Source organism: Lampetra fluviatilis, chromosome 37, assembly GCF_964198595.1.
Source record: "Lampetra fluviatilis chromosome 37, kcLamFluv1.1, whole genome shotgun sequence".
In the NCBI taxonomy this organism is placed as follows: Eukaryota; Metazoa; Chordata; class Hyperoartia; order Petromyzontiformes; family Petromyzontidae; genus Lampetra; species Lampetra fluviatilis.
The window spans coordinates 10027759-10046027 of record NC_136311.1 but is presented as its reverse complement, the minus strand read 5'-3'; the positions used below and the strand labels follow the sequence as shown (position 1 = coordinate 10046027).

At 52.7% G+C, this 18269-nt stretch overlaps 1 protein-coding gene across 1 annotated transcript in view; it reads right to left on the bottom strand.

The window, feature by feature from the left end:
- The window catches only part of MYO1C (myosin IC), a 37835-nt gene extending 19891 nt beyond the window's left edge, over positions 1-17944 (bottom strand). The window contains exons 1-11 of the mRNA XM_078873815.1: positions 17603-17944; positions 11699-11842; positions 10977-11092; positions 10191-10389; positions 8335-8415; positions 7106-7285; positions 6372-6470; positions 4136-4249; positions 3229-3300; positions 2545-2664; positions 1322-1389 (exon numbers count right to left, since the gene is read on the bottom strand). Of these exons, the coding sequence (XP_078729941.1) occupies positions 1322-1389; positions 2545-2664; positions 3229-3300; positions 4136-4249; positions 6372-6470; positions 7106-7285; positions 8335-8415; positions 10191-10389; positions 10977-11092; positions 11699-11842; positions 17603-17716 (1307 nt within the window). The 5' untranslated portion in view covers positions 17717-17944. The remainder of the gene's footprint in view (positions 1-1321; positions 1390-2544; positions 2665-3228; positions 3301-4135; positions 4250-6371; positions 6471-7105; positions 7286-8334; positions 8416-10190; positions 10390-10976; positions 11093-11698; positions 11843-17602) is intronic.
- Positions 17945-18269: the final 325 nt, after the last annotated feature.

Genomic DNA, 18269 nt, shown 5'->3' with positions numbered 1-18269 from the left:
GCCTTACCTGGTAAAATGAAAACAGTTTAGTTTAATTTGTGTTTTTTCTGTGATTTGCTTGCTTCTCCTATACTGTGCACTCCTATCGTGTTTTTGTACTGTTTGTGATTGTAACGTTCTGACACGCCCCTACTACACAGCTACGAAACAGAGCTGTATAGCTCATCAGATCCCTCCAGTATAAACACATTCCTGCGGAGGGAGCTGGTAGGAACGTTGGGTTGCTCGGTCAATGGCCAGGGTCAACGGCGGCGTGGTGTATTCCGCAAATATGCCCGACTGTGAGGGCGGGCACAAGCCGGCGTGAGTAGGTTAAACGTTGAGTTTTATAAGGGCACCACGGGGTGACCAGCCCCTCCCCACCCAGCCCCACCCCTCCCACCCCCCACCCAGCCCCACCCAGCCCCTCCCCACCCTCCCCACCCAGCTTCTCCCCACCCTCCCCACCCAGCCCCTCTCCACCCTCCCCTCCCCACCCAGCCCCACCCTCCCCACCCAGCCCCTCCCTCCCCACCCAGCCCCTCCCCACCCAGCCCCTCCCCACCCTCCCCACCCAGCCCCTCCCCACCAAGCCCCTCCCATTTTTGGATGCACAACGGACGGACACAATAATCCCCTGTGGGCTGATGGAACCAGGTGGTTCTTACCAGTAATAACTATTCTGATGATATTTTACTGTAACAGCTGGCTATCAGCACATGACCAGGTTTGTTTAAATCCGAAGTCGTGTGCTTGTATCAGAAGTTGCATTTTGCCCCCCCGCCACCCAGCGGTGCAATCTAAGCATGTTTTGCCTTTCGGCAAACTGTGCCCACCATAAGGTGTGCTCATATCCAACGTCGTCTACTCTATCTACAAGACACCTGAAAAATTAACGCTTAGAAACTGCAATCAAAGTTCTTCTTCGTGTGGCTGATGTTGATGTAGACCAGCGGTGGGCCAACCGACGTCTCCCCGAGCCGCACGCGGTTCGTAAATCCACCCACACGCGGCTCTATCCAAGGGGCGTAAACATAGAACGTACTACAACAGTAGCAGCCAAGGATAATTAATGTCTCCCCGTGCTGTGCCGAAAACTGTCACGATATACACACACTTATATATTATACATTTGGCTCTTTGAAGAACTCACGAGTACATTTTGCCTCTTGGTCTGTGACGGGTTGGTCACCCCTGATGTAGAGCAAGAACGACGGACGACAACAGCGAAAACAACGGCGACGACCGCCTTTACCACCTCCGCGTACCGCAAGCGCTCTCGCCTGCACAAAGTTCGTTTTTACCCCAGCGCGGATGCCAGAGGCCACGTGATGTCCCTCACCTGTTCTGCTGGAAGACCTCGAAACCGTAGATGTCCAGGAGCCCAATCACAGACTTCTGCTGCGTATCCTGAAATGCCAAACGGGGCGAGACGCTGTGCGACAAGTCCACGCTCGCCCATCATAACGCGAGCCCCCCGCCCCCCCCCCCCTCCTAGAGCCACGGCCCAAGACACTCGGCAAGTGGAGGAAGTTTACACGCTACGCACCGCCGACGCGCAAACGTCTCCAACCTCAGCCTTCGTTCCCCACAACCCACTAAAGGGTACCACCGTTACATTTCAACCCCCTAATGATCACGTGGGAGGCAAAGTACAATACAAAAAAAAAATTACTTCATTAGCATGGAAGCCAGGTGTTGTTGAAGCATGCCGCGTAATTTAGAAACCCCATTGTAAGGCCCCTCCCATTGCGTTAAGAGGTTGTAATGCCGCCTTGATCAAGGGGCACGTGTTCTACTCTGCTTCCGACTGCCTTCTTGCTATTACGACTGACTGCACGCGTTTGTCTGAAGTTGAGATATGCACAGTAGATATTTATGCTACCAAACAAAACCAGAAACAGTCAACGATGGATTAAGCTACAGGAATACCAACTTACGGCCCTTTGTCGATACCCTGCCGGATGAGGGCCTCCGTTATATTCGCCAGTGAATTGTTTTCCCGAATAACATCCCCAGCGACATTAAACCAAAGACGTGAGTGTGACAGCCCTGCTGCACAATAAATTATTTATTGTTGGCGGCGTTCCATCATCACTGCGTGCTTCCTGGCATCTGCGTCTACTTCATTGCCCTTCGCCACCCCCCCCCCCGCACTTCCGATGAGCACGGTTGGCTATGTACGTGTGCAAAAGAAGCTCAATATACAAACAAAGACCCCCGTACAGCCTTAACAGACTGTCGGGGCAAGTGCTGTTAGCTAGCTCCTATGAAGGCCGGAACGGTACACGAGGGGGTGGGTGGCTAGCACCACGCTCGACCGCCTTTGTCTCCCCAGTGGCAATGCTTACACACCGCACCAGGTACTCATTTGAGGCTGAGTCGACCTAGGGGAGGCACGGGACCGGTTCAGATAATCGTCACTGGGGTTGGCCGTGAGCGGGAATCGAACTCGGGTCGCCGGGTTCATAGCGCAGCGCGCTAACCGCTACATACATATACACACATACACACTATATGCACACATACACACGCACATATATCCGTCTCAGTCAAAATTCCTACCTCGTTAGCCAGCGACTCATTGATCCGATTGACGAGCCAGGAGAAGGTGCGTTCGTACACCGCCTTGGCGAGCGCGTCGCGGGCGTAGGCCGCCTGATCCACGCTCAAGGGGCTCACCAGCTGCACGCACGCCCACAGGGAAAGCGTGTCGACACGTGTGCATGCGCGCACCCCAACCTAGGCGAAGCTGGATGGGACCACAGCAACTCATTTCTTATTGACAACTAATTTCTTTAAAAAAAAATGTTTGCATTTAGTCTGTTGTCCTTCTTCCGCACCTCTGATTAGCACGGTCGGCTACGTACGGAGCGGAAGAAGTTCAACATACATACGTACAATCCTCGGTGACGAGATGTTAACTACCTCGCCTGGTATACAGGATGTCGTGGGTTCGATCCCGACCCCGACGCCTGCTGCTGTATATTTGGAGTTTGCATGTTCTCCACTTGGTCGTGTGGATTTTTCTCCCGGTGCTCTGGTTTTTTTCCCCTCCATATTTAGAAACATGCATTTAAGAGTATTTGACTGCTATAAATTTGCACGTGATAAAGCCGCATCGTTGAACTGTAATTGACGGTCAGGTCGCGTCTGAAAAATATCTCCATACCCCAGTGGGCCTTACCTTGGTAAAACAAAAAAGGTTATGGTTCTCGTTTTCATCACATTTAACACGGTGCTGCTCACCTCCTCGCCCTTGGCGATGATCTTCTTGTGCGTCAGCGACTCCTGCAGCTGCGTCACCGACACCGCGAGCAGCTGCACGCCGTGACGCGAGACAAAGAGACACGGACCGTGGTCGACGAGTTTCCCGAACGGCAAACTGGGGTGGAGCGCGCGATTCCACCATTGGGAGGCAGCCCGCGTACAAATCCCCGAAATTGGTTTCATTTTTTTCATTTTAGACTTTTTTTATTTTAGATTTTTTTTTTATTTCCTCGGGCCCATTATCCGTACGAGGTCTATACGAAAAAATGTTTTGCACAGTTATGCGAGACACCAACAGTGGTTGTCCGATGGGATCGACTGGCTCCCATCACGGGTGCGGGGAATTTCCACCACTTGCTTAGGGCCGCCAACAGCCACCGACCGTCAACGGCGTTTTGCTTTGCAAGACAATCAATAGCCGCAGCGTTTGGGATAACCGCGGCGAGGAGACGAGGTCAGAATGCACACATTTACTTTTTGATCATGAGCAGCCTTCGAGAAGTGCTTTGCAGTGTCGGCCCAGAAGTTTGTGTCGGATTTATACATTTAAATAATACCACGCGGTCTAATTGCAGTGCCACGTCGCGTGTGAACATCCGCAGAAAGTGACTCTTACAACCGCGAATTAACGCTGCACTGGGTGTGGGCGGTTCATTGGTCAGGGTGAATACACGGCTGTCAGATATGCGACACTGTACCGTATTACTCTGCTGCAGGTCCCACCATTATCGGCCTCTAAGAGTGACTGCACGGTCGGCCAGAGCGACGGCCGAGCGAGCAGCGTGCGGATCTCTGGTACTCGTCAGAGAGGGTAGTGCAGTGCCAATAGACCAGAGAGCCCGAGGCCGGTCGGCTACAGAGAGGACGTGTGGGGAGAGAGAAATACCCGAGCCAGATATCGGATCTGGGCATCTCCGGCGATCTTGGCGTGGCCTTGGTCGTCCTCCGTGTACTGCACATTACCCAGGTGCAGGACGCTAGCCACCACCCCCAGCAGGGCCTGCGCAGCCAAGACCAACGGATCAGAACAATCACGATCACGTGTGCGGAACATGAGGAGGGATTTTTGCGGGGGACAGCTTTTATTCAGCATGGCAAGCATATTGGGCATGTAACGATTCACCCTACGGGGGCGGGGGATGGGGGGGGTGCAGTGCAAAGAATCGTCGCAATCGGGCACAATTCCAGGATCGATTCTTTATTGTCTTGCTCGTAGCATCTCATTTCTTCGATGCGGTCTGTCTTGGTGGCCGTCTCCTTTGTACCGCTTTGAAAGTTGTCCTCATTCTCTCTCTGCGTTCGTTCTACCTCACTCGTTCTAACCCGCGAGGTGAAAATACAAATTTTTTTTATCAATAAAACGTGTGCAAAAGTAAAATAAACGATTCTTACGAGACACAAATGCGATGCACGTATAATGAGAGCGATAATCGATTTTAACGGATGAACCGATGACACACTTCGTGGAAATGCGCAAGGTGGGGAACATTATCTTGCAGGCTAAGTGCAACGATGATTGGGTTCCGGAAAAATAAACTGGTTCGACCCAGAAACACACACACACACAGGCTTTCATGCAGTGTTGACAAGTAGGTCGAATTACCAAAGGGCAGGTAACAGTAACCCCATACGACTCCTCGATTCACAGTTTGTAATCAGATTATCAATAGTAATAGGTTTTTACCCTTTTATCTGGCACCAAAACCGACACCTTTATACAAGGGCTCATGTTTGCAATAACCACAACACAAGCAGTCAAAATGCAAACAAAAAGGAGCTTGTGTTGTGGTTATTGCAAGCATGATCCCTTGTATAAAGGTGTAAGTTTTGGTGCCAGATAAAAGGGTAAAAACCTATTACTATATCTTGCTACTGGCAAAGGAGGTCTCATAACGCAGATGATCAATTTTAAATTAACCAAAAAAACATTGCAGGAACACCGCGTGAAGAGCACTACTTGGCAGCACGCACCCCCCTCCTCCACAGCATGCATCATCACAACGTGCGAGCTAACCCGCATACACAGGGCGCCAAACAAGACGTGCCGAGTCGTTGGATTTTAGGCCACATGACACCGCATAAAGTCATGGGAAACACTAACAATAGCTCGCGGCGGTCACCAGAGAGAATGTCTCTCCTTGCACGGCAGCCTGATCCATCACACACCATTACACAACCCGATAACAGTGGCTATTCTACGTGGCAAACCAGCATGATAAATGTACAATGGTGACACAAGCCAAGTGTGGGAGCATACCCCGAAACAGCCTCATGGCAGCATGCAGCACCCTCCTCGCCAGGCCCCAAAGTGAGCCCCTTTCCTAAGGGTCCCAACCAGGCAAAGCTCCCATGCGAGCCCCCTTTGTAAGGGTCCCAAGCCAGGCAAAGCTCCCACCAGAGCCCCCTTTCTAGGGGATTTTCTTGGCAAAGTCTCCCCTTCTTATGCCCAAGTCTCGACAGTAACGGTCGACCTGATTGCAGCCATCAGATTACTTTCCCGGTACCCAAATCACCAGACTCGGCCTACGGGATTGCGTGAGAGTGCAGCCATCCCTGTGTCAACTGCAGAAAACAAATTTGGCTTTGGTCTAAAGGCCTCGAGCTTTTGTATTTTGTCCGTCAGCATTTGATCCGTCAGCCAGATGAGGCTACCGTTTTCCAATGTGCGTTTTGGTTACATTGTAAAACTGTTCCCACGCGAAAACAACATTTGAACCCAGCAACATTCCACGTGGAGTTGTTTGTTTTTCCTAATCTGATCATTAATGTTTAAAAGCGACAGCTGACCCCTGTCGTGGCAGCACGCAATCGTGAAGGCGCCGGAGCACGTCGGTTTCTTCTCTCCGGGCAAATCACCCGGGAGCTAGGTCGTGGTCAAGACGTGTGCGGTGCAGAAAAATCCACTGCTGCCCTGTACTATGGATGCCACGTCTACGCTCCCCACCTTCGCCAACGTTCACCGCATGCAGTACGCTCACGAGGCAAGCACCATCATCCACAATATTCATCCAGCGGCGTACCGACAACAGGGCAGCGTACAAGGCGCGTGTAACTACTCTCATCGCCGGTCACGAGGGCCGACCGGCAAAAACGGCGACACGCGCGCACAGCAGACTCCGCACCTCCACATCTTCGTCGCTGAAGCTGATGACGCGGAGGGCGTTGCGCACAATCTTCCACTCGTTCTTGTCGTTGATGGAGCTCACGCGGGAACACTGGCCCTGGCGCACGAACATCATCCCATCGGCACAAGAACTCGGGGATAACCGCGCGTCGTTCGGCGCGACGTCCAAAGTTTTTCTCCACGTGCTCGCAGCTTCTCCGGGAGCCGTTCGTCTATTCATCGACTAAAAACGCTCAATTCCTGAGGCTCTCCACGTGGCACGTTGGGGCAAAACGTCGGGGCATCGTGCGGAACAGCACACGTGGTAACGACCCGAACACACAGCAGCGCGACCGCAAAACTCTCCACAGTGGCACACAAGACGTGCCTTGTACGGGAAGTGCTCGTCAATGTTTATATTCGCGGTCATAAACTGCAATTTTGGTGGACTGCTCTCCACGGGCCCACAGTGTTTTGCGTTGCGAGCCCTTGCCTCAAATTTCAGCCAACCCAGAGGCAAACTGCACACGGCAAAATCATCCTGAATGCACCCAATCTCATCACATCTCAGAAGCTAAGCAGGGGTTGATTACGGCCAGCGATTAGATTGGGTTGCAAAGGCGGCCGGATGTGGCGTCGGCCAACCACCCTCTGTCTCGTGTGCCGTTCCGGCCGCCATAGGTGCTCATTAACAGCACTTGTGCCAACAGTCTGTTCAGGCTATACGAGGGATATTCGTCTTTGCACAATCACCTTGATGAGATACTTGTAGTTCTGCGGGTTGCGATCCAGGCCCATGTGCCGCAGCACCTCGTCCTCGCCACCCTCCAGCAGCTGGTAGAAGATGTGGAAGTTGCGCTCGCCGTGATTCTGGTGAACCACTCGCGACTTCTCCAGCAAGTAGTTCAGAATGTGTCCACCGACCGGAGCTCCCTGTTGTAAAGACAAAGATCCCACCCCACCGTGTGAGCTCAACAGACTCTTGGGGCAGGTCAGAGGTCGCAAACGGGTTTTGATTCCTTACCCGTACCCGGCCGCACCAGGGTCGCAAACGGGTACCCGTACCCTACCCGATACCCGGCTACCCGTACCCGGCCGGGTATCGGGTAGGGTACGGGTACCCGATTGCGACCTCTGGGATGAAGCCATGTTGCAGGCGCGGGTGGGTTGATTCTAGGAACTTGAATTGTGAGAAGAGACAAGACGTTGGGAAATGAGTGACAAACGGTGACTCACCAGTGACTCACGGCTTAACCGTACCCGTACCCGGCCGCACCAGGATCGCAAACGGGTATCGGGTACCCGGTTGCACAATACAATAGACGCTTCACACGCCACCAGTCCCCACGCGCGAAAGCACAAGCGCACTCGGAGTCACTTGAACATCTGATGAGAACGTATTCATTGCGAAGCAAGCGATGAGAACTTTCACGATGGTGATGATGCACGCTGTGAGACTGGGCCGGCAACAGAGCGTGCGCACAATTCGGTTGCGTCACCCGCAGTTGTGAATGAACTGTATGGGGCACACAGGGGAGCACTTTGGACAATCGCGGCGAGGAAATTGTGTATTGTGCCCTGCAACAATGAGAGAGTGGAGTGAACGGTGGCTGTAATTCACAGAGAGACGGGTCCTCAACACGGTAAAGTAGATTTTTACATTGCACGCAATTAAATTTACGATTAATTATCATCATCATCGTCGTCGTTGTTACGTCCCCCGAGTTAAAACGCATCTTCTTAAGTCCGTCTATTGTATTTAGTTCCTCTGCCTCTCTTGGCCTTTCCTCATCCTTATTCTTAGACGGCGCCTTGAGGCATTAGTGGAAGGCACCGTACAAATGAACGTAAATGATGATTATTATTACCGTAAAAAAACGCTCTCCGTTTCACCGTCAAAATGGTTGCGTTATACCGTTAACGTTTTTAATCAACAATTCATTCCCGAGTGCGACGACGCGACGCGATGCTCGTTGCTTCACCTTGTAGTCAAACTGGATGTCCATGTATTTTCCAAATCGGCTCGAGTTGTCATTGCGAAGGGTCTTGGCGTTTCCAAACGCCTGTCGCGACACGGGGTTGGGGGGCGGGGAGGGGGGCGAGGGATTTTTAGAGAAACAAACACGAGTTAAAAAATAAACCCAGGGTAAAGGACCGCCTGCAGGCTTGGAAAAAGCGCTGAGAAAATGTATGTGAAAATACTAGGACAAAATAATTAATTCCGGGCAACGGTGGGGGGGGGGGGTGGCGGGGGTGGTGATGTATGCGTGCCCATGCATCCTGCGTTCGTGGTTTCTATGAATAAGCGTAAGAAATCGTGGAAGTTATTTCAAGTAAAAATTGCTCCCCCCCCGCCCCCCCAGTTTTATTTCTCACAAATTGAACGACTTCCTGTTTTCCGGAACCGTGGTTGTTTTCTCCGTAAAAGGTCGCCGGGGGCCTCCGGGTGCGAGCTCGCGAGCTGCGCGTCAGCAGCCTCTCGTTGTTTTCACAGCGGCGCCCCGAATCGGGTCGTTCGATCGGGAAGGAATTCATCCCCACCGCATTTGGGGTCGACCCCCCCCCCTCTACCGCCACTCACCCCGATTGTCATCAACAGCCTGGCCGGGTGCGGTCGGGGAAGAGGGTTAACTGTGGGAAAATCACGTGGTGTGTGCCTAGCATAAGCCTTAAGAATGTCATTACGTTAACCTGTAAGTGCATCAATGTTTCTTTTTTTTTATATGTGTGCATTCGTGATATTTTCTTTTCCATCAGGCCTGGCTTCGGGCTTGACAAAGGGATTGCAGCAACCCATTTTCGCTCTGGATGTATGATTTACTCTTTTTTTTCGCGGTGGTACAGCGACGAAACCAATCGGATTAAATACTTGAGCGCTGTCTTGGAGGATTACTAAGGAAGCAGGTGATAGAAATGCCCAAGAAGACGGAGGTCATTTGGCATTGCTCAACTAAAATAGCACTCAACCTTTCGGCCGATGGGTACTCCACACCGAGCGCAAAAACCCTGCCTGGTGGAATATCTTTTGACGTTTATTTTGACGACAAACCCCCCCCACCCACCCCCCAGTACTTGCCTTACGTAATTGCACTTAATCATAGCGACGTCACGACCAGGACACGATGTTGGGAGCGTAAACACGACCAGAATAGACTCGGGCAATCTCAGTGACACTGGGGACCCTTCCAAGTAATTGTCCAGCCGGGCTCAGCAACTGCACGTCAGGGTCAGTGTTTTGCCGTTGTATGTTTATAATTCTTTTCCCCTCAAGCTATTCATCACTTGTGCGATCAAGCCTCATGCCAAGGTGCTCGAGCATTCATTCGGACATCTCGCACAGCAGTGCAACCATCTCGGTGTGAGCCAACGGCCCGCGCAAGCGGATATCGCTGAACTCCCCGAGAGAGATTCCTTCAAGTGACCTTTGGTCCATATAGTGCGGACGTGGGGTGGCGGGGCACTTTCCCACAAGCGCTCCGTCGCTTAAGAGTAATGTTCGTTGCGCGACAGTCAGACTGATGTGTAATTGTGAGAGTTGAAATTTTGGCAAATTAGGTGCAGAACCAAAATTTACGTGACGTTTTTTTTTAATTCACCTGTTCCAGTCATCGACGACCCGGGGGCTGAGACAATCAACTCACTAAAGATTGAGAACCCGATATCATCGTAGGCAGCTGCCACGATTAGAAAACCCAGAATCCTCAGCGGTGCCGGCTCGACGCTCTGAACCGCCGGTCAAACAACTTGGTCAACGACTCGGCTAAAACGGGCGGCTTTTAAAACGGCGCTCTCCGAATCTGCAGCACCAGGGCGAGCGCGTGTCCCCGTGGCCCCTCACCTCGAGCACGGGGTTGGATTGCAGCAGGCGGTCGCGCACGATGTGCACGCGGTCGCTGCTCGGGCTCGTGATGGCCAGGTACTGCAGAATCTTCTTGGACGCCTCCGTTTTTCCCGAGCCGCTCTCGCCCGAGATCAGGATGCACTGGTCCCGTCGCTCCGAGCGCATCGAGCGGAACGCGTTGTCGGAGATCGCGTAGCTGCGGCGTCGTTAACCAGTGTCATCCACAACCGTCGCCGTCGTTATACGAACACGAACGATGTGGAGCTCTCCTATGTCTTTATAGGTTGTACTTTAATAAGTTAGCATTCTGAGACTTCATTGCTCAAGGCAGATAATACATTTTTTATTAATAGAAACATAAATAAATTAATTGGACCATCGGTATACGGCGGGGCCTGCGTCCAGACCTTCGTGAGAATTGTGGCTACAGGTCCGCGTTAGGCTACGGAGCACAAACAGTGACAGCGGCAGAGTTGGTGCTGCTGGGCCATTCCAGGAACACGTGCCATTCGTGGCAAAACAAGCACCAACAGGGCAGATCGCTGTCTTGGCAAAGAATTAGAGTTTTTTGTCGTTCACATCCAACGGAATCAGCGCTTGCGTCAAATTGAATTTCGTGAAGACGAAAACCGGTAGACTTGTTGCTGTTGTTGTTGCCACCACCGCTGCTGCCGTCACGACGCACGGACGGTGGCGGGGGGGAGGGGCGGAGGTGAGGGTTGGGGTGGGGGGGGCGGGGGTGGGGGGGGAGGGAGTGTGGGGGGAGGGCACCGTGAGACTCACATGTGGGGGGGCACCTCGTAGAAGTTGACCCCTTTGTAGCGCTCCATCTGCTGCTTGCTGTATATCTCCAGGTCGCGGTAGGGGTTCACCGACACCAGCACCGAGCCGATGTACGTCTGCGCCGCAAAGCACAAGGACGGGCGCCGTAGGAGGTAAAAGTGCGGCCCTGCAATCTCTCGCTCGGGGCCATGCCGGCCGGCGGGCGGAATTTCTCTCCGCTGGGAGATTCTCAAATTAAGTCTCCAAGAAGCTCCCAGCAAGCGGTGGCGACAAAACGTCGGACGTTGCGCCAAAACGACGCGCGGAACAACCCAATAACACAGCTGCATCTTCTGTTCAACTGCATACTTTGTTTTAGTTCCACGAGGCAAGCAACACACAGTAGCAAACATCACCGAGTTCCGCGTCGATAGTTCTGAGCGTGAATTTGGGAATTAAATCAAAAGGGGGGGTGGGCAGTGGGGGATGCTATAGTTGGGACGAAAAATATTTCGACATTTACATATTGTTAACCCTTAATATTCATAATTATCGTGGTCTTATCAGTCATAACCGAGCGCTTTCCCATATTCCAGCTCCGAGTGGCCATTTTCCAAACAGGGTGGCCGGACGCAACCTCGAGAGGAGGTTTTCAGGGGGTCCCGTCGGTCGGACCGCCCCACGCGTCAAATCTGCAGCGGGTCCCGATTGGCCGCCGCTGCTGCCGCCGCCGCTGCACGTACGTAGATGAGGTTCTCGCGGAAGCGCTTGCGCAGGTTCTCCAGGAAGGCGGCCTCGCTGGTGTGGTTCTCCAGCAGCACGGCGTCCTGCACGCCGACGCGGTCCCGCGCCGTCAAGGCGCCCTCCATGTCGACGCCCGCCGGTCCCTGCGCGACACGGCGCCCTCGTTAGTGACGGAACCATTTCACGCAGCGTCCCACTGCCCCAGCATTCGGAGTGGCTGGGGGGTAATGTTAACGACCTCGCCTGGTATGCAGGAGGTCGTGGACACGACCCTGACCCCGACGCCTGCTGTATATATTTGGAGTTCGCATGTCTCTCTCTCTCCCCGTGGTCGCGTGGATTTTTCTCCGGGTCCGCCGGTATTTGGCTGCTATAAATGTACACATTTTAAGCCACTTCGTTGAGCTATCAGTCGTGGCCAGGTCGCTTTTAGTGGGCCTTACCTGATAAAATAAAGCTTTTAGTTTTGTTTGCATAGCTGCATGTGCTTTGATTAAAACATTCACCACCTCTCAGATTTGCTTACGATACAGGCATTATGACCAGCACTTCATGGAATGTTTCCCGAGCATTCCCCAACCCACCAGATGCTGATCCCCCTGCCCCCACCCTGTAGCAGGGGGGATGGGGGGGGCCACGCCTGGGAGGAAATCTTTTCCGGGCGCTCAGCCCCAGACGGCTCCAGCTGACATAGAGCCCCCGATATGAACGACCAGAAAAAATGTATTTTAAAACCGCGTATTACATTTCTGCAATTGAAAAAAACGATATCCTTGAGATACAAGATAAGGAGACGACCTCATTGTTTTCCCAATCGGCGAAATCTACGTCGCTGTAAATCAACTCCCCGGTTGGGACCGGTGGGTGGTGTGTAACAGGGATTGTCATCTGTCGGATTCTTTAGATTAAGTTTCCTTAAGCTTGGCTTCCTCCTGGACAGGCTTGAGATTTCAGGAAACTTGACCGGACCAGCTCGTAAAAAAAATGACGTCTGTTCGACAAAATGAGATGGAAACTCTGCGGTTGTTTCCACAAGCACAGAACCTGCAGCCGAATGAACGATGCCACCCAACGTGACCGAAGACTGAAGTCCTGCAGGAAGTGAGGAGTCAAAATCAATTGTCGAGAAGGTGAACACCTCGTCCTATTAGTGTCAGCTTGTAGATGGTGAGGAAAGGGCAAAATTCAGAGATTACAGCAATTGCATCATTTTGTATTATTATGAACACTAAGCAGTAGGGGGGGGGGGGCGATGTTTGCTGCGTGTAATCCCAATCGAGTAATTTGCAGGTAGATTTTCTCAGCACTGTGATATTTGGCCAAAACGAGTTACACACATTGTACGTTGAATGTCAGCGACAGAAGAACAACTGAGAACCAGGAGGAAAACCTCGCAGAACCGGGGGAGATCATACAAAATCCACGCGCAAAGGCGTGCGAGTCGGGAATCAAACCCGGGCCCCCCCCTTCGAGCTGCGAGGCGCAGTTGTTAACCGCCGCAACGCCACCCTGCCGCACAACAGCAGCAAAAGGCTCTCGTTGCTTGGGCGTGTTCTTGGGCATACAGGGGCCCGCGAAGACAGATGAAGAAGAAGGCCGGATTGATAACAACAAGGAAGGGAGTTGGTCTGGGGACAGAAAACACGCTCCAAAAGAGCAGAGGGTGTGCGCGGGAAGACCTGGAGATCAGCGGGCGTCGTCCTGTGCCACGGAAACTTTACAACTGATTGATTGAGGGCAAAGATTTAAAGATGCGGATAAGGGAGGGAGGGCAAAAAAAGATAACTATGATCGTTTTCCACCGGCGAACCATCACCGAACCATCAGCTGCATTCTGTGCCAGTTGAAAGGTTAAAAACCTGTTACTATATTTTGCCACTGGTAAAGGAGATGTCTCATAGTGTAAATGCTTACCCCGAGCTCTCAATACTCTGATAGTGCGCTGTTTTTGAGTTGTACGCCTTTTGGCGTCATCTGGTCCAACACCAATGGAGACTAGGCTCTAAGAAAAGCTGTCTCGGGTGTGGACCAATCAACTTCAAGGACAGTGCATATCATTATCATCATCAGAGTTGTTTCTTTTTGTTTGCATTTTGATTGCTTGTGTTGTGGTTATTGCAAACATGATGCCTTATATAAAGGTGTCAGTTTTTGTACCAGTTGAAAGGGTAAAAACCTGTTACTATATTTTGCCACTGGTAAAGGAGATGTCTCATAGTGCAAACGACGATTGTACACGAGGTGTTAATGCAGGAGAGCCTCTCCCCGAGGCCTCGCGGCGTTTTCAGGAGGTTCCTGCGATGGGGTGTACGACCAACTGCCCTTTGTAAGGAGCGTTTTGTGGCAGTCAACTCGAAGGAGAGTATAAATTAGGTACAATTGTCCCCCTCATGTCAATCTACTCCTAAACCGACAGTAAAAGACGGGCTCGGAAAATGCAGCTGGGCATTCGTCAACATCTTCAGTCAGCAGTTAGAACTTTCGCCCGATTGAAATTCCTTCAATTGCCATGTGTCGGAGAGCGCCCGGTGCCGACGAGTGGATATTATAACACGAAGCACCCCGCGCGTCAAAGCGACCGAAACGGCCCCGCAAATTCGCCTTGCGAAAAACTGGAAATGAGCGATGTTTTTGTTTCTTTTTAAATTGCATTGCACATGGAGCACATCGAGCGCACGGACGACGATGTTTCCACGAACGCTTCGCCAAACGCGGACGAAGCGCTCGACGCAGGAGAGCAACGTCTTACCATGGCCGGCGGCGGGGACGTGGGCCCAGACGGACGACGGACGAGTAAAACAAACAACAACAACAACAAAATCGCTGCACCCTTTACCTCGCCCTCCCCCCACAGCCTCATCGGCAAATCCAAGTTGTCTCAAAACACATTGTGAAGGAATACGAGAGGCACGTGATGGCTCCACAAGGGGCCTCTCCACGAGGGGGTTGTGTTGGCCTGGTGCCCCCCACCCCCTCTGTCGGTCTCTGTGGGTCTATGTGGGTGTCTATACGTCCTGGGTCGGTGTCCGTGGGTCTCTACGAGTCTAAGAAACACTCGTTCTTCGACGACGACAAGCCGGTTCCAGTTTAAGCAACTCTCAGTTCGGCTTTTCCCCGCCGTCCCGACCCTGACCCCCCCGCCCCCCCTCTCACGCACCCCGCACCGCGACAAAGACCCCCCCCCCCCCCGTAACCAGATTAGGCCAAAGAACCACGACTCGGATTGGCCCTACCGCCCGCCCGCCCGCCCCAAGCTAAATTTAACAACCAAGGTCGATCGAGCGACACATTCCAACGGTGCACCACGGAAATACCGGCAACGGCAAGAAGATTCACGCTCAACAACAACAACAATAAACAATAAAGCGTTTCGCTTCAACGCAAAATTCAGAGCGTCTCAGAAGCCTGCGCGAGCACCTGGAACGGTGCTGCTGCTGCCCCTGCCCGCAGCATCAACCCTTGCGGCACGTCAAAATCAGAAGACTGATTTACACTGGAGGAATCCGATGAGCTACAAGGCTCTTTTCCCACAGACGTCCGGTAAGGGGGATGATCAGAACGTGGCAACAACAAACAGTACGAAAGATTCCACGTTCATATGCCAGGTGCAAGGTTGTTCCTGGCACAATCACTGTTTAATTGAATAGGGCGTATGTATGCCCGTGTTGCAGTCTCAATGCCAGCAAAGAATAGCGTACCTCACATAATCAACTGTGAGACTTAATACAGCTTGGTCAGATTTCCATGGCGCAATCGTGGCTCTAACCATCATTGATGCTTGCAAGCTACACTTGCTTCCCCCCTTGCCAGTCCACTGCTGGATGAACACCTCCCACAGGGAATGGCGGTCGTGGTGGTTGTTGAAATATACTTCACCAAGGTGGTCAAGCGTGGGCTCATAAAAACTTGGGCGCTTTGGACCGGTTAAGATATAACACTTGGCGCCACTGATGTTAGCCGTGGAAGGGAATTGGACTCGGCACGCAGATGCGTCACTGCTCCACCCACCGAGAGGTAAATTACTTTGCGTGCGTGCGCGTGAATGTGTATGTGTGTACATGTGTGCGTGTGGGGAGCGGTAGCGTAGTGGTTAGCGCGCTGCGCTACGAAGCCGACGACCCGGGTTCGATTCTCGCTCACGAGTCAACACGAGTGACGGTTATCTGAACCGGTCCTGGGCCTCCCCTAGGTCGACTCAGCCTCAAATGAGCACGGAGTGCGGTGTGTAAATATTGCCGACTAAGAAGAGAAAGTCAGCTGGCCGTGGTGCTGGCCAACCACACCCTTGCGTGCCGCCCCGACCTTCATAGGTTCTCGCTAAACTGCACTTGCCGCAAGTCCATTAAAGTCTATACGGGAGATCTTTGTCTTTGTACGTGTGTGTGTATGCATGTGTGTGTGGAGAGCGGTAGTGTAGCACGACAAACTCGGCGACCCAAGTTCGATTCCCGCTCACGGGTCACCACCATTATCTGAACCGGTCCTGGGCCTCCCCTAGGTCGACTCAGCCTCAAATGAGCACCGAGTGCGGTGTGTAAATATTGCCGTCTAGGGAGACAAAGGCGGCCCAGCATGGTGCTGGCCATCCACCCCCTTTGTGTGCCCTTCCGGCCTTCATAGTTGCTCGCTAACAACACTTGCGCCGCAACAGCCTGTTGAGGCGATGCGGGAGATCTTTGTCTTTTTAAAATGCAACTGCATAAGGAAAACTCCTAAAATTGGCACGTGCAGTTAATTTGTTTTGTGTGTGTGCGTTGGCGAAAGGAGATCGCTTCCGCTCAGATGCCCTCGGAGTGACGGTGGTCTCGATGACGGAGCGGTGCCCATGACGACCGAGGCTGGTAAACATGTTTTTGTAAATGGCCATCACAGAAAGTAGATTTAAAATTTTTCACACGTGAAGAGCTCACACGTGACCCCATCACATCTACCCCTCTCTATTTAAGGAACGAAACAGGAGGATTTCTCCACAAATCTGGCTGTCGCCTGAAGCTAGTTGCAATTACTGGTGAAACGTCGAACTCAGATTGTAAAAGTTGTGGCTTTGCTCTCCAACACACCGGTTAGTGCTGTACTAGTGACGAATTGGCACATGTTGTTTACGTGACAACCCATACTAGTTGGTTGTGTCAGGTGCTGGCGGGTTTAACGACACATTTATATATTTACGCAATGTAACCCAAAAAACCCCTCTATTATGGGGGTTTGCGCTATCACAGGGAAAATCAATAATAACATTAGCACGCACCACCGCTGTATCGCCAATACGCTCGAATACTGCCCCCGAGCGAGAGGAGCTCGCATGCGATGCGACAAGCCAGCGCAGTGGTGGCCTTTTTTGTCAACACGCGAGCGCTGTCGCACGTTGCAAAGCCCCCGGACTGTGTGCCAGAGGTCAGAGAGGCCTTGCTGCATGGCAAATATGCACGAAGTGGAGGGAAACGGGGGGGGGAAGTAGGGAGGAAAAAAAATAACCCAGCAAAGAGAGACAAAGCAAAGGATTGTTTCGTTACAAATTTACAAAAGTGTTGAGAGGGGGGGGGGCGGTCAATATAATTTCTATAGTACAAGAAAAATGCTTATTTATTTATTTATTACAGCTCCTAGCTTCTTATTATTTAATCGCCGACTTTACATTTCTCCCAGGTGCGATTCCCGGGTTGTACCGCGGTGTTGTTGTTCGGCACGACGTCCGACGTTTCGCCCCACGCGCCGGCGGGAGATCCGTCGAACCAACATGAGGGAGGGGGGGTGGGTCAACAACCCGAAAAGTTCATCGGAGATCATGGCAATGAGAAAAAAAGCCGACGCAGAAACATAAAACCATGGTAGTGGGAAGGTTCACATTTATCTTGCACAAAAAACTCGCAGCGTGCCCCCCCCCCCCGCCCGCAGCTCGGTACCTTCGCCAGGGTGCGCGAGACCCACATCTCTCCGGCTCGTGCTCCCCGTGCCAGTAATCCGTGGCGGGCAGCCGAGTGCGGTTCGGCCGTGGCACGCGCGTGCAAAAGCACCATGACAAGTTCTGAGCGACGCCCAGAATCGAGCCGACGACCGTCACCGCGATGCTCGTCCGCCGGTGCCTCCGACGCCGCCTCCGCCGGCACGGCGAGGGTTGTCTACCGGGGTCCCCGGGAGAAAGCTTCGGGCTTTGCTTGTGGGGGGGCGCGGAGGTTTCAGTTTAGGTTAGACGCTCGCTCTTGAAACAAGACGAGGAATGACGGGCAGCTGCGCACAGGCAGGCGTGCGTGGCACAGTGGTGAGGTTATTGAGTGCTGCTCGTGTGTATAAACAAGCAGCAACTGCCGCCCCCCCTCTCTCCCCCCACCACTCCTCCTCCTCCCACCCTTTCCTCCGAACTAAAATATCAACGGGGCCCGATTAAACATTACCAGCTGTGGAGGGGCGCGTGAGCACCAGCGAGACGGAGGGGAAGGGGGGGAGGGTGGAGGAAAGGCGGTGCAGCAGCAGGGGGAGCGAGGCGAGATGGGAGGGAGAATAAAGGAATGGATTGTGCGGGAAATGTCTCGCGTGGAAAAGAACAGCGGTGTGATCTCCACACTCTGGCCT